Here is a 24,209-nt window from a genome sequence, read left to right as displayed (position 1 = left end):
GTGATAGGGATTGGACTCGAGACCTTTTACATGCAAACCACATGCTCTGCGTTGAAGCTAAAGCCCTGCTGGCCATAGAAACAACTCAGGACACTGTGAGACCTGAAAAATTCAAGTACTGTAGAGAAATGAAATCTAAAGAACACATAGGCATCTTCAGATGAAGCAAGTGGCCAGAGATTGTAACTTCCTTTACTTTTCTGAATGATGTGCAGCAGCAAAGAGATTGCTCCATCCATGCAACAAATCAAAGTTACGTGGGCTATGAAAAATGTCTTTTTACACCTCAGTCTCAGTTCTACTATGTCTACTTTATAAATGGCAAATTGCCTGTGGCAAGCAAACTTGAGGAAGTTGATGTGGGTGGAGCTAGGGCAGAATATAACCTCCATTATAGTAACTCGATGTTGAAAGGGTGGATTTTGTAACCAGGGTGAAAAAAAAAACCCAAGGAACAGGTTCGACTTTGCAATGTAGATGTATCCCTATCAGCAAGAGCCAGGCTGCTTTTTCCTTCTCATCTACAGACTAATTTAGCTAGCAGCTTGCGACATCCTAGAAACCACTGGAGAGGTCCAACACAAAAGAGTACAGCAGAAAAGCATCTCCGTCACCAGCTTCTCCTCACTTCCTGGTAAGTCCTCACAATTTTGTGTAATCACTCTAATTTTAGCATCTTAAAAAACACACACACACAACCCCCCCTGTCAGGTGTCTCTCTCCCCCCCCCCCAGTCGTCACCCCAAATGCCTGCTGTCAACACCCATTTTGCAGCTGAAGGTGGGGGAAAACTTAAAATGGTGAGGGCCAGCCCACAGAAGAAAGAATTAGATCACTGTGTTCGGTGTGTACCAAAAAAAAAAAAAAAAGGGAAAAAAGCCTGCTGAACTTCAGAAAGGAAGAGGAGAACATGACTAACAGAAAAATGGGTGTGTGTTATGAAACAGCTGCCTGGGAAAAAGTGTGCAGCAGCCCAAAGCAAGGAGTGGGGAGGAGGAGAAACAGCAGCAGGGAAGGGTTCCTTTACCAATGCCGCAGTTTTAAAGGAGCAACAGGCCATACTCCTTAAAGAATAAGGTACGGTGGTACCTCTGGTTAAGTACTTAATTCGTTCCGGAGGTCCGTACTTAACCTGAAACTGTTCTTAACCTGAAGCACCACTTTAGTTAATGGGGCCTCCTGCTGCCGCCACGCCACCAGAGCACGATTTCTGTTCTCATCCTGAAGCAAAGTTCTTAACCCGAGGTACTGTTTCTGGGTTAGCGGAGTCTGTAACCTGAAACGTATGTAACCTGAAGCGTATGTAACCCGAGGTACCACTGTATAGAAATACTACTGGACCACACAGCCTAGACACCTCTTTGTAAATGAAGGTAACTCAACGGAACAGTAACACCCAAACATACAGCCCAGAAAATCCGTTCTCCCTCTTGTTGCATTTGCTATTGGATGCAGGAGAGGGACGGTGTTACCTATCCTAGCTGCAGGTGAGTTACCCCACCATCAAGCAGCACAGCCTGGCAGGAGCAAGCCCAGAACAGGCAGAAAGCAGGACCTATATAATTATAAACAGGGTTCAGCAGGGAGGAAACCATTGCATAATGCTCCCTTATACATGACTCAACCTTCCTGCCTGTCAAATTAAAAACAAACAAACGCAGCAACAACAAAATCCTAACAGAAGCTTTGCAAACTAAGGATTGGCAAGCGGAAGCACAGAAAGTAACCTTGACCTTCCTGGCATAAAACAAGCCCAGCTCGCCACATGGGGCAAACACTCTTTTGCAATCCCAAGCAATTCAACCTTAACACTCAATGCAGCCTAATAAGGAGGGGAATAGACATTTCTGAGCTTCGTATGCTGATTTATAATAAACTATACTACCTCGGCTACCACAAAGATCTCATCCTGTCCTTCTATCATTAGCCTTGCACTGGAAGCTCCACTGTATGTTTCATACGGCCACAGTTCAGTGTGGGGTGGTTGTGCAAGTATGTTTTTAAAACAGAGAAGGCATTCACATGTGCCACAACAGGAGCATTAATTCCAACTGATTCGCTGCAAGTCAGAATCACGCTATCAGCTGCTATGTGTGTGGGAAAACGGCACCATTTGTGCCTGCAGCAAGCTGTGCAAAGTTAATATAATTAAAACAGTTAAGCTGTCACAGATCTCTTTTATTAAAGGCAAAGTCAATGCAGTGGTATGAACTGACCCCAAATGGCATCATTGAACGCATCCATTGGCAAAGTAAGCAGCCTGGGTCATCGTCTATTTAGGGGTGGAGGTGTCAGTTAAACAGGGTACCCACCCCCAGGATAAAGCAAAATGGTTTGTGATAAGCAATACACTGACAGCCAAATCAACAGTGTTGCTAAACGGAAACCCACCAACAGCCACAGCTGGACTGCTGCGAGAAGGAAGTCTTAGGAAAGAGCTGATTCATGCGCTGGGCACATGACTGTGAGTTTGTCACTTGTCCACTTTGTGCCTCCTGGTGAACTCCTGTAATGTTTGAAGATTCCTGTCTATAAACACATGGGGGAAACCATCCCCTTGTGACACAAGTCCATCAAGCACCTTTAAAGACATGCATTGACCTTTCAAACACCCTAGCAACTACTCAAGTGTACCTGAGAGGCAAATCTGTCTGCTGTGTAGGAGAAATGAGAACTTTCCATGCTGAGAAAACACACAGGCACAGTGGTATCTTCACTGTCAAGCTACATTCATAAATATCACAGGCCACATCCACAGCATACATTTAAAGCACCACTATACCACGTCAACAGCCATAGCTTCCCCCAAAGAATTATGGGAACTGTAGTTTAAAGGTGCTGAGAAGAGAGCCCTATTCCCATCACTGAGCTACAATTCCCAGAGTTCCCTGGGAAGAAGGATTGGTTGTTTAAGCACTCTGAGAATTGTAGCAGAGGTCTCCTAACTCTCAGGTCCCCTTAAATGACGGTTCCCAGGATTCTTTGGGGGAAGCCAAAGCTGTTCAAAGTGCTGTAACAGTGCTTTAAATGTATGGTGTATTGGCAGTCTTTGAATCACAGAGATCTGCTTTGCGGTGCAAGACATGGCTGCTAAACACAAGGCCAAAGTTAGAGCATATGCAACAGCCAGTTGCCTGGGACAACTGCAATTCTCAGAAGGTATTATCAATGCCATTTTGTCTTGAGATGATCCTATACAAACATGCCAGTTTCAAACTAGGTTTACTGTATTGAACAATTTATTTTGCTTTTGCCAGTCATGGGAAGGGACAACTAGCTAAGCAGGATCCCAAAGCCTCGCCTCTGGCTATTACTTTTGCCCTCACCCCCCACTTAAGATTTTATGTAGGTCCATGGGGTGCTCAGTGCTCGGTCAAGCACCAAGTTCTGGCCTTTTGCTTTGTGGAATCTCAGAATATACATAGCTGTGTAAAAATAAAAATTCCAATGTTGCTCTCAACACATCTCAACAGCACACCTACATATTAAATTCAATTATTTCTCGTAGCCTAAACCACTTTCCATTTATCATTCCAATGGCCTCTGGCCACAATCCCTGAACCTCTGAAGCTGCTCAGCCCCTCAGACATCACAAGGCGCTACTATTTTCTATGTGATTTGTGAGTCGCCCTGAAGGAGAGTTAAGTAACTGCAACTCCACTGCATGGTTAACAATCAAAGCCTGCTATACCTGCAACACAGAATGAGAGCTCAATTTAAAAAAAGAAAAACCTTTAAAATTGCATTTATTTGGGAAATGGAGCATTTGTCTATATTTGCTTCTATTAGCCTAGAAACCGAGCTTTTCTGGGGTGTCAAGGCTGCAGCTGGACAAAGGAAAAAAAGAGGAAGGTTGGATGCATGCATGTGTGTGTAAGACAATCATTTTATTTTTTTAGTTTCCATTTGTTCCTTAATATAAAAATGTTTATCCTACCCTGTTGCTGCTCATGCAGCATTCAGGGCAGTTCCCAACAATGTAAAATCGCATTACACTAGCACATAGTCAAACAGAAAAATAAAACAATAGGAGAGACAAAATAAACTACATTAACATCCATTTGAAAGCAGCAACAGCAGAGATCACAGGTAAAACTGACCATATGTATTTTTAAGTCTTTTGAAGTGTTTAGGCTACTTGCATTCTAACACATTTTTGTTCCTTCATATGCTCACCACCTGACAGACTTTCGGCTGATCTTGGGAGAAGGAAAGTGACATCAAGTCTGGTTTCAATAGCTCTGAAATAAACCCTGAAATAGCTCCATTTACAGCACACCAAATGTAGCAGAAATAGCGCTGATTTACACATTATGAATGAGTGTTCATGCAAGCATTGACTAGAGCATATACGGCCACATGACCAGTACAGTGCAAAGAACTTATGACACCATGTATATCGTCTCACATAACACCTTGCTGTTCACCTGAGCATGCAGAAGCATGCACGTGTGTGTGTGTGTGTGTGTGTGTGTGTGAGTGTGTGTGTGTGTGTGTGTGTGTGTGCGTGCGTGCAAAGAACTTTGAACCACAAATGAACACTGCATGATCCTGATGTATTAAAACAATGCTCAGTGGGCAGGGGTGGCTTCTAGGAGGAAGTCTGGGCCTTTCATTACACGCTGGCTGTGGCCAATGCTACAAGTGCTACGATAACGCACATGGTTACACAGAATGCTACGAAAAGGCTCTGATTTCAGCTGGTCATTTATATAGCACTGACAATGTGCATAGTACAGAGCAGAGAAAAGCAAGCAACACACCTGCAGGTTCCTGCCCCAAGGAGATTACAATGTACAGTTCAACATTGGGGAGATGAAGGCAGGGGGGGAGGAGAAGAAAAGGGTGAAGCAAGAACAAAAGAAAGCAATCAAGATGCAAACTTAGGAACATGTTGCAGCACTGACACAGGCCGGGGAAAAAATCTTATATTGTCCCAGCACAAAGAAAGCACACACAAAGCAGTCATGGCATCTTCATAATAGAGAAAACTAAAGTGCCTAGAAACGTACAAAGCCACAAGCAAGCATCTTACGCCAGTGCTCCGTAAACATCCAGCGCACTTGATAACCTTAAATATTTTATAGTAAGCTGTAGTAGTAGGAAGGAGAAGATCCCCAAGCCACCTTACAATCAAACACACGCGCGCGCGCGCACACACACACACCAATTTCTTTTGTCCACATCCAATTACGCAGTTGGCCTTGACATATATTCAAATGGAGCTTGGCTGTGTTTTCAGAACTCAATAAACTAAGCAAATAGACATCCTGGGTGCTGGAGGGACTACAGAAAACACAGAATACTTTGATGTAGCTACTTGCTTGCCTTTACTCAATTCTGCGTTGCTCATTCACTTTAGTAGCCCAACTATTCTCCAACAGACAAGGCTGCTCGTGTTACCTCTACTACCTCTTGCCTACAAATATGTCCCCTGCTTATCAATAAAACCATGCCCTAGGTAGGCTTACGAAGGTATAACAAAAAAATTGAAATAGAGCTATAACCCAACAATGAGAGGTAGAGGAACATATAAGGAGAGGAATAAAACAACAACAACAAAACTGCTGCTAAATATATTTGTTAAATTTGCACCTTGCCCTTTCCACCCCATAGTGGCTCACAGTGAAATAAGATCTGGGTAAAACGCACACACAAACATTTTTTTGCCAAGAGTCAAAAACACAAACCGTTAGGTGCCAAGCATACAGAGCTGCAGGGGAAACAATTCTGAAGTCAAGGTAGCACTAGACAGAAGAACCCAAAGTCTCAACCGCCAACCAGCCAATCTTGGCTGGTTAGGTCATCTGAAGGAAGAACTCCTCAGATGACCTCAAGGAATGGGCAAGTTTGTACAGGAATAGGCAGCCTCTGAGATACCATAAGCAAGGGCAGGGATACTATGGCCATCTAGAACTTGCTGGTCTACAACTCCCTTCATCCCTGAGCACTTCAACCTCTGGAGGGCCACAACACCCTATTCCTTCCCTAAACAGGGTGGGTTCATGTCTCATAGGTTACGAGCAGCATGTTGACTAAAGTCGCATAGGCGCCGACTCCATGGGGCCTGAGCCCCCTCAAAAATTTGTTTGGGGGGGCTCCGCCCCGCCAATAATTTAAGAAAATTATTACCGTAAATTTCGCTCTATAACACACAGATTTTTTCTCCTAAAAAGTAAGGGGAAATGTCTGTGCGTGTTATTGAGCAAATGTGTGGTCCCTGGAGCTGACTCGCCGGAGCGCAGGGGCAAAAATAGGCAAAAATCAGGCAAAAATAAGATCTGGCGGTCGGGCAGTCGGAAGCTGCTGCTTTCCTGCATTCTGCCTCAGGGTCTTACTGCCCACCCGCTTCTGTTGCTGCATTTGCTCAAACTCAACAAAGAGCAGGGAATCCCCTGCCCTCCTGGCAAGCAGAGGGTTAAGGAAAGGATCGAGTCCTTCCTTCTAATTCTTTCCTAGTCACACTGCGTGCAGGCTCCAGCCCACCACTTCCTCCTCTCCGTGCTCTAGGGATGCAGGTGGGAGAGAGAGAGAGAGAGGGCTGGCTTGGGGGGGGGGACTTTTGCCTTCCTTTCCTCCCCCCACCCCGTTAAACTCCTCCCCTGCATTCTTAGCCAGCTGCTTCTCCGCACACCCCTCTTGTGCTTCTTGTCCCTTCTGTGTTTTTCCTTCCCTCCCCATTTAAAACGTGGTGACAAAGCACGGATCCACATGGATCCTCAGGATTTTTGCATTGGGTCACCCCAAATTCACCATCAGATCACATAGCATGTTCATGGCTACATCTTGCACCAAAAAAATCACGCACCCACTGTTGCCTAGGGTCACAGTGGTGCAAAAACGTGGTTACAAAGCACGGATCCACATGGATCCTCAGGATTTTTGCATTGGGTCACCCCAAATTCACCATCAGATCACATAGCATGTTCATGGCTACATCTTGCACCAAAAAAATCACGCACCCACTGTTGCCTAGGGTCACAGTGGTGCAAAAACGTGGTTACAAAGCACGGATCCACATGGATCCTCAGGATTTTTGCATTGGGTCACCCCAAATTCACCATCAGATCACATAGCATGTTCATGGCTACATCTTGCACCAAAAAAATCACGCACCCACTGTTGCCTAGGGTCACAGTGGTGCAAAAACGTGGTTACAAAACACGGATCCACATGGATCCTCAGGATTTTTGCATTGGGCTACTCCAAACTCACTGTCAGATATTAAAAATCTTTATAAAATAGAGAATTAAATACATACAGAATGTTAAATTTTCAGTTTTGAAATATTAGTACTAGTTTAGTACTGTATTTCTATATTACTATAGTACTGTATTAGTTATTTTCAAATACTTAAATATTTTTAGGGTGTAAGACCCAATTAAAGCCCGTTATTTACATACAGTATTACAGTATTTACATACAGTATTAGGCATACTGTATTAACTTTATTAACTGTATTAAAGCATTAACTTTAAGATATTATATTTATTTAATGAACTCTCAGCCTTATTCAAAGTAAGCTTAAATTAGCTATTTCACTTATTAATCAAAGTGCTATTACTGCACGACAGCAATATTTTATGTTTTATTCTTTTAATGATAGTTTAGGATTTATTTAAATATCATTTCAGTCTTTTCAGAGCTATATTCACTGCTCTGTAATAGTCTATAAGCATAATTGTTACTGTAAATTAAATTAGCTTTTTACGAAAATACCGTGCGTGTTTTTGTTTTGTTTCTTTTTTCAAAGCCAAAAAGTGTTTCAGGCTTGTCGAGTTTCCCGGAGTGTGGAGTTATAGAGAGTCGAGTTTTGGGGGTTCTAATGTTGATCATATGACTCTAAAATACTTTTAAAAAATTTTAAAACTCACTAATTTTCATCTAAAATTTAGAAAACTTCCCGGGGCAGGACCCCGGTATGGGCCCCCCCCCAATATTTTTTATAAGTCGGCGCCCCTGCCTCAGGAAACACAACATAACACTCTTGAAACTGGCAAGCTGTGCTCCAAATGGCCTGGTCATGTTGTGCGGATGCCTGATTATCGTCTTCCAAAGCAACTACTCTCTTCCGAACTTAAAAATGGAAAGAATATTGCTGGTGGTCAATGAAAGAGGTTTAAAGACTGTCTCAAGGCAAATCTAGAAAAATGTAGTATAAACACTGACAATTGGGAAACACTGGACTGCAAGCGCTCAAGTTGGAGAACAGCCTTTACCAAAGGTGTCATGGGCTTTGAAGACACTCGAACTCAGGACGCAAGGGAGAAACGTGCTAAGTGGAAGGCACACTTGGCAAATCCACACCATGATCAACTCCCACCCAGAAAGCATGTGTGGATCCAGAATTGGCCTCCACAGTCACTTATGGACTCATTTTTAAAACCGTGTTTATGGAAGACAATCTTACTCGGCTTCGAGTGATCGCCAAAGAAGAATAATAATAAAGAGGTCCCAGTTAGAACCACAACCAAAGCTGGTGAAAAGAACTTCGTGCAATTTGGGTGTCCAAAAAGCAGGAGTATAACCTCAGATGAAACTCCAACCCTTGGATCAGACCATTAGCAGCACCTCCATCTTGTGCAGGCAAAATCTCAGTTTACCCCTTGTCCAGGTTATTACCAACCCCAAGACATAAGATCGCCACTTTACTACCATCGTTTTCGCTGGTGGAAAACAGCAGCAGAGAGGCACTAACTGAACCCAAGCCAGGAGGAACACCCAATTCTCCTCAATACAGACAAATTGGTAAATGCATCTGCAGACAAGCTGTTAGATATTCCTTAATGCACAGGTTATTTTCTTCTTTTCAGCAAGTTAATAAACCCAGTCTGTACCATTTCCACTTCTTCTAAATTATCTGCCTTTGAGGGGGGAAGTGGGTGGTTTTTTTGTTTTTTTTAACTATTCATGACAAGTATATTTCATTCAAAATACTCTAGGCCAGCACTGGGCTGCCTCTTTTAGCAAAAAGTGCTGCAGTGTTGCACATTAAAATTGTCACACGTACATCAGCATGCAGATTAAGTGCAATTAAAGCATTCTGCTTGTTATTTTCAAAACTCTGGCAGACACAAAGATGTGATTTAAATGCATGTTGTTACACCATGGCAATAACACAGAATGAGTTATTTTGTGCAGAATTTAGGACTCGGACCCTCATATTTATTTCAAGCAAGTTGCTAAATAGGTATGCTTGAAATTGTTTGTAGACAATGCCTGACAGTGGTTCAGGAACTGGTGAAATGGGAGAGGGCGGTTGTCACCGAGCCGAACTTCCAGAGATGAGGAAGAAGAGCTCAATGCCTCCCTTCCTGGGGCTACAAAAACAGTACGAAATAATAAAATGGGCTTCATTACACAGGTCACAGAATACAGGTTTTCTTGTGGCTGTGTTTTAAAACAGAGATTGTGAGGAAAGACGTGCACCAGGCTTCAGGAATATGTTTTGTCAGAGCAGAAGACACCTGGAAGCCAGTGGGATAATTACTGTATTGCTACAAGCAACTGCTTGTATAAAGCTGCCCTGAATCCCCTCAAACATACCCCTACTATCCTCTTGCTGCAGCCAGGAGGAAAAACCAGAAGTGATTACCAACTGAGTGACTACAGGACTGCACACCTACTTTTAACACCCTCCCCAGCTGCATTGGAAAACCTGCCTCCACGGTCCAAGAGTCTAGGAAAGTGGACAGAACTATGCATTTATTTTTGGAGGCTGTCAAGATGCTGTTGGATTCCCCAGTGCCATGATTTGGAGGGCCACACATTCCCAGTCTCCATTTTAAAGGAAAACAAGAGTCCCTCTTGTTGCCTACCAGCATTGTAGAATTCTACAGTGGTACCTCAGGTTAAGTACTTAATTCGTTCCAGAGGTCCGTACTTAACCTGAAACTGTTCTTAACCTGAAGCACCACTTTAGCTAATGGGGCCTCCTGCTGCTGCCGCGCTGCCGGAGCACAATTTCTGTTCTCATCCTGAAGCAAAGTTCTTAACCTGAAGCACTATTTCTGAGTCTGTAATCTGAAGTGTATGTAACCTGAGGTACCACTGTTATTTCCCAAGGTACTCCCAAACCTCAAAGAGGTGGTGAATGTAATTGAGAAGTCTGCCAGGCGAGGGGAGCACAAGAACCAAGAATTATTTCAAGCCGCCCTGATTATCGTAATTTCAGCCTCAACATGCTTACTTGCTTTGAAGTACTCCCTCTCTCTTTTTTTTTTAAAAAAATCCTTTATATAAGAAAATCACAAGCATCAAAAATATACAAAAACAGAAGTGTCCATCCATTCTTACCACAACATTGAAAACACTTGAATTTTCAGCTTTTAAAATTATTGATCCTGTTATAGGATCATAGAATTGTAGAGTTGAAATGGATCGTGAGGGTCATCGAGGCCAACCCCCTGCAATACAGGAATCTTTTTGCCCAACGTGGGGCTCGAGCCCTACATTTTTATATTTAATAAATTGCATGACTTTTACAGTGGTCAATAAAACATAATCAATTTTCAGTGAATTCTTCCCATCTTTGCTTTTCTTCTTTCCTTATAACGTATCATTATTTAAGGGTTTGATGAATCAAGAAGATTGGGAGTGGGGGGAATCTCTGCAATGACAGCTAAGTACCTCCCCAAATAATTGTCCATGTGGAGTAGGCAAGTGTTATATCCATGTGGTGCTCTAAGGAGTGTGCACTGTTGAGGGGATGCCAGGAAGTCTAGACAAGTGTGCAAAAAAGGAAGAAGTGGGGCAGATGACTTGTAACCATGCTTGCTTGTGACACAACAGGGGAACGGTCCCCGTAGATTCTAGAAACAGACTGAAGAGCAGCCCAGGAAGAAGTCAATTTTGCTTCCAGGGACTGCCTCGTCTACATGTTAGGGCCCTGTCCTCTTAGGCATACATTTAAAACACGATGAAAGCACATGGCTTCCGCCAAATAATCCTGGGAAATGGTAGTTTGTTAAAAGCGTTGGAAACTGAAGCTCTGCGAGGGATAAGCTACAGTTCGTAGGGTTCCTTGGGGGAAGCCATGTGTATGAGGCCTTCGGTCACTTTCTGCTACCCTTGATTTCCAGGTATAGTGGTACCTCAGGTTAAGAACTTAATTCATTCTGGAGGTCCGTTCTTAACCTGAAACTGTTCTTAACCTGAAGCACCACTTTAGCTAATGGGGCCTCCTGCTGCTGCCGTGCTGCCGAAGCACGATTTCTGTTCTCATCCTGAAGCAAAGTTCTTAACCCGAGGTACTATTTCTGGGTTAGTGGATTCTGTAACCTGAAGCGTCTGTAACCTGAAGTGTCTGTAACCCGAGGTACCACTGTAGCTGAAAAATGATAGGACTGAAGAGGGCAGGATGGGGACAGCCCTGAACAGCATTCACTAAAAGGCCAAAAGGCTGTGGCCTTTGCTGAAGGAAAGAGTGTGTGTGTAGATTTTATTGTAGTTTTTCGACTAGAGTTTGCCTTTTCAGGCCATCTTAAAATAATTCCTCCCTTCCCCTGCAACTATCTGTGTCACTACACTGCAAGGTCTGATACTCTGGGGTAGGTTCTTGGGATCAAAGAAGGCTTCAGGTGTTGGGGGGGGTGAAATGGGTTAAAGATTACCTTCCCTCCTTTCTCCAACTGGAGATCTTCCAGGATCAAAGTTCCTCTGATGGGAACAAGTTAGTCATGCCCACTAATTTCAATGGGTCAATTCGGAGAATGACTAACCCTAGATACAGTCCTCTAGATCCAGGCAGTAACACTGATGCTGGGTCACTGAGTCACACACACGCACCATGTTAAATACTCTCCTCTGGTCTAAAGGACTGGCTAGATCTATACATGGTTAGTTTTAAGTTATGCAGTATCACCCTAGAGACCATTCACTGCAATGGGAAAAACCTTTAAATACTCACAACCAAGCAATTACTTCCTTCTCTTCAGATGAAGTACCTAAACTAAAATTAGGAGATTTAATTCAATGTCTTTTCTTGGGAGTTTCCAAATTGCTAGCAGTTCAAAGGCAATGAAAGCACGCCCCAAGGCAACTACCTGCCTTCAACACAAGTAAGTAGACATGGAATTTTGCCTCTGTAACCCCCATATACATGACCTGGTACACTGGTTGGATCAAGGGAACAGCTGTGCTGTTTTTTCCCTTCATTTATTGCCTATCTACAATGTCATATCTGTACAGCCTAAAGGCAGAGTCAGAAGGTCTCTCCCCACATGCTGTTGGCTTACAGCTCTTACATCTGTAACACAAAAACCTTGCACAAATACTGTGCAAAGACTGAAAGATCATTAACCCCCCCTCTCTCCTCTCCACACTCTCTCCCCTCTTTCCCCCCCAACTGCATAATGTCTATGACAACATTGTCTCATACCAAATGTAAACAAACTATGAAAATGACTATGAATTGACTCTATGAATTGAAAGTAGAGACGCTGTATGTACTTTTTGGTTACACAAGAAATTTTTAAATAAAAATTCTTCATCATCATCTCTTAGATCCTTAACCACTGGCCATGCTATCTGCAGCAAATGGGAGCACATCTGGAGGGCCAACGCTTGGGTTTAGAGAACAGGCAGTAGTCACATCGCTGAAGCTAAGCAGAACCGGTTCTGGATGCAACTTGGATAGAAGGGCAGCGGGTTTTAAAGATGTTCACACCCCCCCCCCCGAAGAAGATGTGGGCCCTAAGTACCATTAAGTCAGTAACTGGCCCAGGCAAGCAACCACCAAACTCAAGCCAAGTACTGTCACTAACTGCAAAGAGAGAGGTGTGTGTGTGTGTGTGTGTGTGTGTGTGTGTGTGTATTGCAGGAACTTTCCCCCCCTTTTCACTAGAACCCTAAGGTTTACCAGTTGATTCTAAGTACAAAACCATGAGATGGGAAGCAGGCAAGCATTTGGAATTAAAAGAAGAGACTACTGCCAAGTTCCTGTTCAGGACAGGAATTTGTATTTGGTACTAGAACACAAGCTTGCAATCCTTCCACCCAAAATACCACCCCTGCTTTTCCTGAGCTTTCTTCAATTTGACAGCCTAATGTAAAGTGGGTTGGGAGAGATCCGGACCTACGTACTTTTTGCTCATCTAAAGAGGGTAAAAAAATTAGTTGTGATGGCCTATTAAAAATAAATAAATCCAACAACCACAGCAGGGAAAGGTCTTTATTAGGACCAACCCAAAGGGCACAAAACAGTGAGCAAGCTTTTGAGTTCCCCAAAGCTCTTCGTTGAGCAAAAGCAGGGGCCCGGGGAAGAGGAGAAAAGTTTGCATTGGCCTCAGTCTTAAGAGAGAATGTGGGAAGAGACAGCAGACTTAATTGGATTAGCCTATCCCAGGTGCTATGAAAGGTTTCAGATAACACCCAAGAGTGCTTAAGATAAAGTAAAGGTAAAGGTACCCCTGCCCGTATGGGCCAGTCTTGACAGACTCTGGGGTTGTGCGCCCATCTCACTCAAGAGGCCAGGGGCCAGCGCTGTCCGGAGACACTTCCGGGTCACGTGGCCAGCGTGACAAAGCTGCATCTGGCGAGCCAGAGCCGCACACGGAAACGCCGTTTACCTTCCCGCTGGTAAGCGGTCCCTATTTATCTACTTGCACCCGGAGGTGCTTTCGAACTGCTAGGTTGGCAGGCGCTGGGACCGAGCAGCGGGAGCGCACCCCGCCGCAGGGATTCGAACCGCCGACCTTTCGATCAGCAAGTCCTAGGTGCTGAGGCTTTAACCCACAGCGCCATCTGCGTCCCAGATAAAGGAACACACAATTCCTTATTTTTGAGAAGATAAAATCCAGCACCCGGGTCCCTTCCCATTCTGCTGATCTTTCTAAAACAGGGATGGGTAACCTTTTTTTTCCTCCTTTCCTTGTGGGCTTGGATACCAGTGGTGGGCAGAGCAGTGGGTGTTACTTTTAGCAATACAAAAGGCAGAGAGGGTTTTTTTTTTTACATATTCACACCTCTGTCCTCCTTCCAAGCAAGCAAGAGGCATTATGATCACAGATCAAAGACACATTCCAGACAGGGGAAGTATTCCCAGGAACGATCTATGGCTTCAGGGACTGGGTGCGCCGCTAGGGGAGAGTTCCTGGTCAAATAGAGAGGCCTTTGAAGGCTGCATGAGGCCTGAGGTTCTCTGCTCTCTAAGGCAGAGGTCAGCAAACTTACCGCACCTTGGGCCGGTGGTAGGCCAGAGAGCGCGTGTCAATATGTGTGCACACACGCTATTTCCGGCACACTTCCGGGTCGGAGGAGCACCGGAAATACCTTGTGCGCATGTGCACGGGCCTCCTCCGACCCGGATGTGCACCAGAAATAATGATTGTGCATGCGCAAATAACGCGTGTGCATGCCTACAAGCTATTTCCAGTGCTCTTCCAACCTGGAAGTGGGCAGCTGTGCAGTGCAGCACCGGTAAGAGTGGATGGTGGCAGTGCGCCGGATAAACAAGTCCCTCGGGCCTTATCCAGCCCACGGGCCTTAGTTTGGGGACCCCTGCTCTAAGGAGAGAGGAAGTGAAACAGCAGGCTAGCATGATGGCAGTACAGCAGTTGGGAAGACATGGGTAGGGACAATCTTTGTTTCGGTGGCAGGGTAGTGCTGGTGTCAAGCAAACCAAGGGCTTGGCTTGTAGACACAATGAGGAGGGAGGTGATGTCGGCAACCCAAGACTCTTTAAGCAGAACTAGATGCCTCTTAACTGAACTGCCACAAGGACAAAATAAAAATACACCAAATTTCTCTCCACTCCACCCCCGAATTTTTGTTTTCTCTGGGGAGCCAGGGATTTTCCACTGGGCTTAAGCAGAAACATTGCTTCATATGCCCCACATGCTGGTGTTTCAACCAGAGAGAGGGGCTGGAAGCAAAGCAAAACACCACCCTCTAAAATCCAACATTTAAGATCCTGAAATGCCTCTGGGAAACGTAGGTTACAAAAGGGGTTTCTGGGAGGGAATAGTCACACAGAACATCATGACTTGAGCATTAGTTTCCTGATTAATGTGTCACCGGTTATAGAGAGATTGGGGGAGGGGGGGAATTGAAGATAGCCTTCCAAAGGAGACAGGATATCCTTTGTTTGCAATCTCTATTAAACTGCCCCTAGCGAATGCAGGAACTGTAAACTCCTTAATGCTTGGCAGTTGGGAGAAACATTCCAGGCCATGTAAAAATGGGCCCAGCTCGTGTCTCTTTAACGCAGCTATGATACGGCGATGCCTTGGCTTAAATCTACATCTCAGAAACAGTTTTTATGAATAAATGGAGCCCCGGCAAATCTGCAGTCTGCATGCTAATGAGAGAAATAAGGAATTTCAGAATGCCAGACAAGGAGAGCAGGAAGGAGGTTTTCCTCAGACTGTCGAATCTGTTTACTTCTATTGTTTTGGTTTGGTGCTGCTTTTCAAAGTGGCGTCTACCTGTCAGCGAGCGCCGGTGACTTGCTTTAAACACACACACACACACACACACACACACACACACACACCATACAAATATAAGGATCAAAGAAAGGAGGGCAGAAGTGGATTTGCTGGCAATATGTGCAGAAGGGCACACAGCACCAAGAACTGGATATAAAACAGATTAAACAGGCTAAGCTCCCTGTAGCAGTCAGGCACTGAACTAGGCTCCCCCGCTGTGTGCTAAGCATTTCAAACACCTTGAATCAAATCTGAAATCCTACTTGCTTCTTTCAGACCGCTAGCTGAGCTGCAGAAGGGACTGCACAAGATGAAAGGGCTCCGTCAAGATTCCAGCTTGGCTCCGGGTATGGACATGATTAGCCAAGACTCCTGGTGATCCCTGGAATGTTGTCTAGCTCCATGATGCAAAAAGGGCATCATCACCTTTCCCTTACTTACCCTTAGCAATGTCTCACACACCCAAATGACAAACCCTCAATGCTGCCTGGCTCCATTTGATGCGCTGCAAACCCCAGCTGCCAATCACAGGTAGCTGCCTTCTCCCCAAGTCAGACCCTGGAGTCCCATCTAATTCAGTCTTGTCTATATGCTAGCTGGCAATGGTTCTCCAGGATTTCAGACTGGAGCCTCTCTCAGCTGTATTTGGAGATGGCAGCACTTGAAACACGGGAACTCTTGCACGCAATGCACATACTAGGGTTTGTCGTTTCCTATATGTATCATAGCTACTCATGGTTCGAAACCTCACAATAAGATGACATCATGCAGATTAAGGTAATCAGGAGCCAGATTTCTGGCGGCAGACACATAATGCCTTCCAGCAAAGCTGGACTTTTTAAAGCCATATATTGGGGCAGACGCATGGGGGAAGTGTGGGCTGTGCCCATGTGAAACATCCTAGCTATACAGTGGTACCTCAGGTTAAGAACTTAATTCATTCTGGAGGTCTGGTCTTAACCTGAAGCACCACTTTAGCTAATGGGGCCTCCTGCTGCTGCCGCGCCACTGGATCACGATTTCTGTTCTCATCCTGAAGCAAAGTTCTTAACCCAAGGTACTATTTCTGGGTTAGCGGAGTCTATAACCTGAAGTATATGTAACCCGAGGTACCACTGTATATTAAAAGGGCTGCTACTACTGGACCCAATAAAGGATCAAGATGGCATCTCCAGTGACTCTAATTCAGGTGTGAGAGATCTTTGACCCTCCAAATGTTGCAGAACTACATCTCCCATCATGCCTGGCGATACTTACCTAAGCTGATGGCAGCTGTAGTTCAACAACATCTGGACAAATAAATAAAAAAAATTGTCCAGTAGCACCTTACCAACAAGTTTGTTTTGGGTATAAGCTGTCATGTGCATGCACATTTCTTCAGATACAAACAAAAGCTTGTACCCAAAACAAATTTAGTTGGTCTCTAAGGTGCTACTGGACGATTTTTTTAAAAAAATAATTCGACTGCGTCAGACCAACAGGGCTACCTACCTGAATCTACATTTGGACAGTGTTAGCTCAAATATATAAGCTAGGTGCCAAATGGCACCTTAAATCTGGGTTACAGTAGCCACAACAGAACGTCTATTTGCCAGGAGGTTGGTCTGTGATCTCAACTACATTGCTTGACTGTAGCTTGCTCTTACAACAATTCACTTGTCCCAACATGCAAGAAGGAGAACCACACTCAGTGGAAGTGGAAATAACTGTGGACTAAGGCAGAGGTTTCTAAACTGTGGACGCCAACTTGGCGCCCAGAAATCTCCACGTAGTCACAATTGGACTCACACCAGTAGGAAAACATGCCTGGCTAATTTCTAACACTGCATCTGGAGGGCCAAAAGTCCCCCATACTTGCTTAACCAAAGGGTCATGAGGCCTGTTTTATTTTCCCTTTTCCTGGAGAACTCGGCAAACTTTTTGTACACATTTTAACACTGCAACATAGGACCCCATTCCGCAGCCCCAAGTGCAGAATATCTAGGGTTAGCTGATTTATGATTTAGAGGTTTAATGTTACCAGGAGACAGGAAAGTCAACGAGGTCTCAGAGAACTTAGCAGGCCTCACCACTTGGGATGGGCTTGAATTCCTTGTAGGTTACATGTGAAGCGACTCAAGGACACTGCATGCAAGTTTTCAAGCAAACCTCTAAACACAAGAGATCTACTTTCACATTCAGGATTAAAAGAGCAAGCTTAAATTAGCTCACTGGCCACAGGGAACGTGTTCCAACAAACCTGGCAGTGGAATATGAATCAGGATTCCAGCTCTTGCCACCTCATACAGGCCATTCCTCTTATACCACAGTTTATTTCCCAACATCTTGAATTTACTTGTCTATACTGTATTGCACAACAAACCCCTGACAAAAAGAGGGAGGACTCTGCTAAAGAACCTAACACATGAACTTTGATAAGGCATTCATAAAATACTAGTGATAAGGCAAAACCAGAGCAATGATAAACAAAACCAGAGAGACGAGGACATTGTGAAGCCATATGGAGAGGGAGGGAGAAAAGATCCTTTAAACAGACTAAAGATACTTTAGAGCAGGGAGCTGTTAAATTGCATTTCGAAGAGAAAATGCTGATTCAATATTTTAATAAAATCTTGAATTATTCCAGGAATCAAAACAAGAGAGATATTTAACCCAAAGTTATAACCTTGGCATGACAAACAGAAATTATCTTCTAAAAGCACGACAATTCTCCATCTTTGAGAACTCAAGTTTTCCTATGCTAAAGTAATACAGACATTTCCTGATAATCATTAATACTTCTGTTAAACTGTGAAAGGGCTTTACACCCCCAAAGCTTTGTTTATTCCCGAAAACATTATTGGCATGCAAACCTCAGCTTCACTACCTGAAGAATCATGGAGCAGATGAGGTGACAGACTCTTCTCTGCCTGATAATACTAAAGTCAGAGAAGACTATATGTGGGGGTAGATGAACAAATAATCCAATCTGCTGCAAGACAGCTTCCTATGGCTTCTGAAGTGCATTGTAAACCAGGTCATGCCCATTACACAAAAAAGACAAATGGAAAGGAACATTTGCTAAAGTTAACCTATCTCCAAGAAAACTGGGTCACACTGCTCATTGCAAAATATATACAGAAGTAGACCAACAGAGTTTTCTTATTTCTTATTTTATTTATTTTTTGTCATCTGGAGAATAGCAAACTGTGTCCTCAAATTTCAGTCACTTACCATTTACAATTTTGTTTTGTACACAAAACAAAAAATAGCCCCAAAATCTACAGTCATACCTTGGGTTACAAATGCTGTGGGTTGCTCGTTTTTGGGTTGCGGACTGCGCTGAACCCGGAAGTACCGGAATGGGTTACTTCCGGGTTTCGTCGCTCGTGCATAAGTGCAAAATGACGTCACGCGCATGCACAGAAGTGCCAAATCGTTTCACTCGCGTGCGCAGATGCAACACTTCAGGCTGCGAATGGTGTGGGTTGTGAACATACCTCCGTTCAGGTTAAGAACGGACCTCCAGAACGAATTAAGTTCTTAACCCGAGGTATGACTGTACAGTGGTACCTTGGGTTAAGAACTTAATTCGTTCTGGAGGTCCGTTCTTAACCTGAAACTGTTCTTAACTTGAAGCACCACTTTAGCTAATGGGGCCTCCCGCTGCTGCCGCGCCGAAGAAGCATTTCTGTTCTCATCCTGAAGCAAAGTTCTTAACCCGAGGTACTATTTCTGGGTTAGCGGAGTCTGTAACCTGTAGCGTCTGAAACCTGAAGCGTATGTAACCCGAGGTACCACTGTACTGATTTTTGAGACTGGGATATGTTTCCTCCATCCCAGCCAATGTTAATCTATTGTGGTAAAATAAAAAATACTATCCATTTTTTTTCAAAGAAAAAATCAACCCCACTCCCAAAAAAAGCAGTTAGATGCCCTTCCTCTGATAACACACACATCATGGCTTTTATTCTAGGACATTTTACCATCCCAAGACTCATCAGCTTGAAGTAAAAAAACTACCCCATAAAACTTTCAATGTCCAATTATTAGTTTTCTTAACTCAACAAGCTGGTGGGGGCCATTGTGCATGTGATATTCCTTTCCAATATCAATAAAAAGAGTAAATGTGTGCAGTTGCATACATATGCAGTCATGTTCAAAACTTTCGTATTTTGGTATGTGCAATTGTGACAAAACATACATTTTCATGGGTTTCACAAGTGAAAGTGTGCACATTTCCCCAACTCTTACACTCACATTGGAAAGGTACATAAAACAACCTTAATTCTATGCCCAGAATGAATCATGGTTTAAAAGTCTTCTCTTCCCAAGATTAGACAAGGGTGACAGGCTCAGAATCTGCTCTACATGAAAACTTAATGTTTAAGTACAGGGCTTATTTGGCAGTGGCCCCAAAGTTGCTGAACATCCTCTCCAGCTATGTCCAACCCTGTAGAACTTGAAAATGCACCAGAGTCTTTAACTGAGATTGTAAATATCCCAATTTACTTTTTTAAAAAGGAATATTGTAATTATTTTCCATAAATCACTTTGTTAGGTTCTCCTGAAATCAGTACAAAAATGCCTTAAAAGGAGTAAGACATGCACACAAATATCCATTTCAGGAAATTTTATGATACAGACCCTCTAATGTTCCCTGCTGGATGTTTCCTATTAATTTGTCTCTTTTTGTTGTTTTTACTTTCTCATAACTTTATCATATGATTCACTTTAATCTATTTTAGGGCCAGCCTGAGGAACATAACTAAGAATATAATGAGCATATCTAAAGGTAGAACACTACATAACTAAATTTGTGGCTATTTGAATAAACAGGATTGCTCTTACATAGCTAAACATTCCTATTGCAGCTAAAGCTTTACAGATATGGGCATGCAATAGCAAAAACAAAACAAAACGCTTTCAAATGGAAAACTAGTAGGTTCTCAGGATAATAAAATCTACGCTACCCAAGTAGCAAGCAAACAGCATTAAAATTCCATGAGATATTTCTTCCTCAGTCTTCCCCCCCCCCCACTTCTAAGGCTAGACATCGGTTTTAACAATGGCCAAGTACAGGGGGGGGGGGAGCTGCAGCTTAAGTCTCTATCTTCTATTATCCTAGCACACAGCTCTGGTTTAGTTTTCCTTTTTAAAAAAAACACTTCCTTTGCTTGCCAAAGAAACTTGCCCTCAGTCAAGGTCATGTAAAGTTTTGCTCAAGTTTAGACGAAACGTGCAGAGGCAGGGGGAATAAAAACCCAAACTTTGTCTGAATTTGCGCCTTCCCTCCAACCCTGAAGGTTTTCCAGTTATTCAAGAGCATAAACATAAGTAAGATAGATTTATGTGAGCACAAAGGTTGGGGGCGGAGGGAGGAGAAGAGAGAAACAGAAGCCCATGTTTCCTGGCAGACATTTTGGCTCTTGTTTACATTTGCAGTCTGTGTGTTTCTCTTGTTGCAGAGCAATATGGCTGTCTGAAGAGCTGACAGCTTTGAATGCACAACCACTGCTGGCTGCAGGCTCGTGTTCCCCTCCCAGTATCAAAGGTTGTGTAAAATTATGCAGACGTTGCACATATAAGGCAAAAGAGTTCCTCCTCCTCATATTTACATGGTTTGACAAGTCAACTGCTGTTAAGGAAGGGGGTGGTCTTTGATTTGTCGTTTAGAAGGTGCTTTCTAAGCTTATGGGGAAAGGACTTGGGCAGTTTTGTTCTGGGTTTATTTGTCCACAGTAACAAGGAATATGCAAAGTGTTTCTCTTTTTTTAAAAAAAAAAATGGCACGCACTCACACACAAACACATAGTCCAATTGCAAAATTTCACTTCAGCCCACAAGAAACAAAGATACTGTGAAGAACAGCGTGAACCTGAGAAGTTTGAGCTACTTACCATTTGATGGTGGTGGTGGGTGTTAGGAATGTTGGTTTCTTGAAAAAAAGCACTCAAAGCAGTCTATGTTTAAAAAAAAAACAACACAAGCCTACAATTAGAACAAGGGGCTACAGCCTGGACAAAATAAGTGAAGTTGGAGGGCAGGGATTAGCAGCAAGATTTTTGCAGCAATAAAAAGAAAAGGAGAAGACCTCCTGACATGCTTCTTTCCCCCCTCCCCAAATACTTGAAGTGTCAGCAAATAATCTAAGTTGACAAACACAGGCCCGGTTTGGGCCCTTGCATTCTTCAGCATTGGCTTGGGACACCTTTGAAATGTTAATTTGTCTTCCCTCTCCCTTTTGGGAGGGGAGAACAGGAACCACAACAACAAAAGAGACAGAAGAAAACCCAAAACAAACATAGCTTCCCCTGCCTTCAGTTTCCACAAGACAAGAGGTGTTCACCCCCCCCCCCAAAAGGCAGGAACCTAGAAGAAGAGACTGAGGAATGTAAGGGGACATACACACACACCCCAATTGCAATTGGGGGTGGTTTCCTCTTTTTTTAAAAAAATGTTGACAATCAAGTAAGAAATACAAGTGTTTGTTTAGATTTAGAACAACAAGAGGGGGAGGAAGAAGTATTGGCGTAAGGGGGCAGAGGGGACGAAATTTATAGTATAATTTATAATATAGTATAGTATAAACACTATATCTAGTGAAAGTGAACAAAGAGCTTTATTGCATCTGTGGTCAAGATGCTGGCTCAAACCAATCTTTTCCTGCTCTCCAGCCTTATTAACCAAAACAAAGAGCACACCTTTAAAGCAGTTCGGCTAGGCTGGGCAGAATCTGACCATGTTCCTCTTTAAAACAACGATGTTGCTATGTTTCACCATGCAAACCGCTTGTGTGTGTGTGTGTTAGGGTGCGAGAGATTACTAAACACAGGCCAAGCTTCGAAACTGATCCCACACCCCCTTCCCCGGTCGAAGGGGAAAAAATGCCGTCGTCTCCTTGACACTTCTTTTCCGCAAGGGCCTGGTGGCCTAGTCAATAAATAAATTACTATTAGGAGGAGGGGGGAAGAGAGAAAGACGACCGGTTTGTTTCTGCTTATCTAGCCCCCATCCCCCTAACTACCGCATGGCCTACTGGAGGTTTCAATTCTTAGAGCGATTCTGAGTTTCCCTTCAACTCGGGTTTTGGAAATAGTTATTCCAACGATTGTTCCGACCATGCAGCGGCCGTTCTCTCCCGGCCTAACAATTACAGTAATATAAATGTACGTCCAACCCCCCCCCCTTTTTTCCCTCCTCCACGACCAGCTGCAACAAGAGATTAGTCAACACGCAAAAAGGCCCAGCGCATTCCCAGCCCCGGAAGGCACTTACTACTCCGGGAGGAGGCAGTCGTTCTTTAAATGCCTTTGATGGGTTGTTTATTTATCTGTTGCCAGCAGAAATCCGCCGTCCCCCACCCCCCACTCCCGCGTTACACAAAAAGGTGCAGGATCTTTTTGTACGTCTGTGTGGTGCGGGGGAGGGGGGGCTATTGCTGAAAGCGAATCCACCACCACGGGCAACTGTTTCCGCCACCCACCACCCTACTAAGAATTGGAGTGTGGGGGGGTTCGCATTAATTTCCACCACCTTTCGCTCGTCGGCATTGCGGGTGGGGGGGGGGTGCCGCGTGGGTAAAAAAGAAGGGGTCTCAACGCACCTCGAACTGCCAGTGTGCCGCCTGCAGCAGCTGCTTTGCTTGATCCGCCGCACAGCCCGCAGCCAGCACGAACTGGTTGATCATGACCTGATGCCGAAGCTCCTCCATATTCACCGACATGGCGAGAGAAACGAAACCACAACAAGGGAGGGAGGGAGGAGGAGGAGAGCCAAACACGGCGCCGGCGGTATGCGTGAGTGTTCCGGGGAGGGGAAAATCCACAAAGGATCCCTTCTTCTCCTCTTCCTCCCCAAAACTCCCAAGCCGCTTCTGTGTATCCGAAGCTTCAGAGCCGATGAATCGCCCCCTCGGCCTCCCCCTCCTGCTTCAATCGGCACGAACAAGGGTATGTTGATGTCCCCCTCCCGCCCCTCTCGTAGCTCCTCGGCAGCTAAAACACCACAAACAACAGCATCCAGGGGAGGAGCATGTGGAGAAAATCGGGGTGGGCAGCGGGGGAAGCCGGCGGTGTCTCAACGTTCTATTCCACGCTTCCCGAGGCCGCTGATTGGCCGCTGCAGTGTTCTCTGCGTGTATGAACGTTCGGTGCGAATCTTCCAGGCGCTGGATGTTTCTCTTTCTTTGTCCCGCCCCCTTCAACCCCATTGCTTGCATTTGATTGGAGGAAAGGAGCCACTGGGCTCCTTGCTTATTGGTTGGATGCTATGTTTTGGCTGAGAGAGATGCTGCTATTGGTTAGGGTTTTTATCGTAAGGGGGAGGGTAAAACTATGCTCTTGTTTGAACTGAACTGGAAATTCTACTCCTTTTGTTGATTGGCTGCTCTGCTCCCCCTCCCGTTCTTTTTTCCACTGTTGTAAAAAAGAAGAAGAAAAAGAAGAAGGAAGAAGAAGAAGAAAAAGTGTAGTTTGTAAAAGCCAAGTTCATTGACGAGCTTCACTGTAACCAGCATGCTCAGCTGGAAAAACAAGAAAGCACAGCAGTGATTCATTTCCTTTGAAAAGGCTGGTCATCCTGAAAACTAAAGTTATCTCACAATAGAATAAGATATAGATAAGATGCATAACCACTGTGGGAAACACAGTTTAGAACTTCCGGAGCAAAAATGGGAAATGTTACTTCTTGTAATTTTATGCTAGCCCTGCTTTTACTAATTCATGCCAGAGCAAAATGCTGGTGACAACTTCCCCTTGAAAAAAAAACATGGTTTTGAAGAAATCTGTAATGCAGTTTTTT

The 24,209-nt window shown here is 44.2% G+C and overlaps 1 protein-coding gene across 1 annotated transcript in view; it reads right to left on the bottom strand.

The window, feature by feature from the left end:
• Positions 1–23,703, bottom strand: part of UBALD2 (UBA like domain containing 2) — a 34,150-nt gene extending 10,447 nt beyond the window's left edge. Inside the window, exons 1-2 of the mRNA XM_083725732.1 lie at positions 23,014–23,703; positions 21,308–21,370 (exon numbers count right to left, since the gene is read on the bottom strand). Of these exons, the coding sequence (XP_083581858.1) occupies positions 21,308–21,370; positions 23,014–23,133 (183 nt within the window). The 5' untranslated portion in view covers positions 23,134–23,703. The remainder of the gene's footprint in view (positions 1–21,307; positions 21,371–23,013) is intronic.
• Between the last annotated feature and the right edge of the window lie 506 nt (positions 23,704–24,209).

This window comes from Podarcis gaigeae (assembly GCF_964106915.1).
Source record: "Podarcis gaigeae genome assembly, chromosome: 2".
Classification (NCBI taxonomy): domain Eukaryota; kingdom Metazoa; phylum Chordata; class Lepidosauria; order Squamata; family Lacertidae; genus Podarcis; species Podarcis gaigeae.
This window is presented reverse-complemented; position numbering and strand designations above follow the sequence as displayed.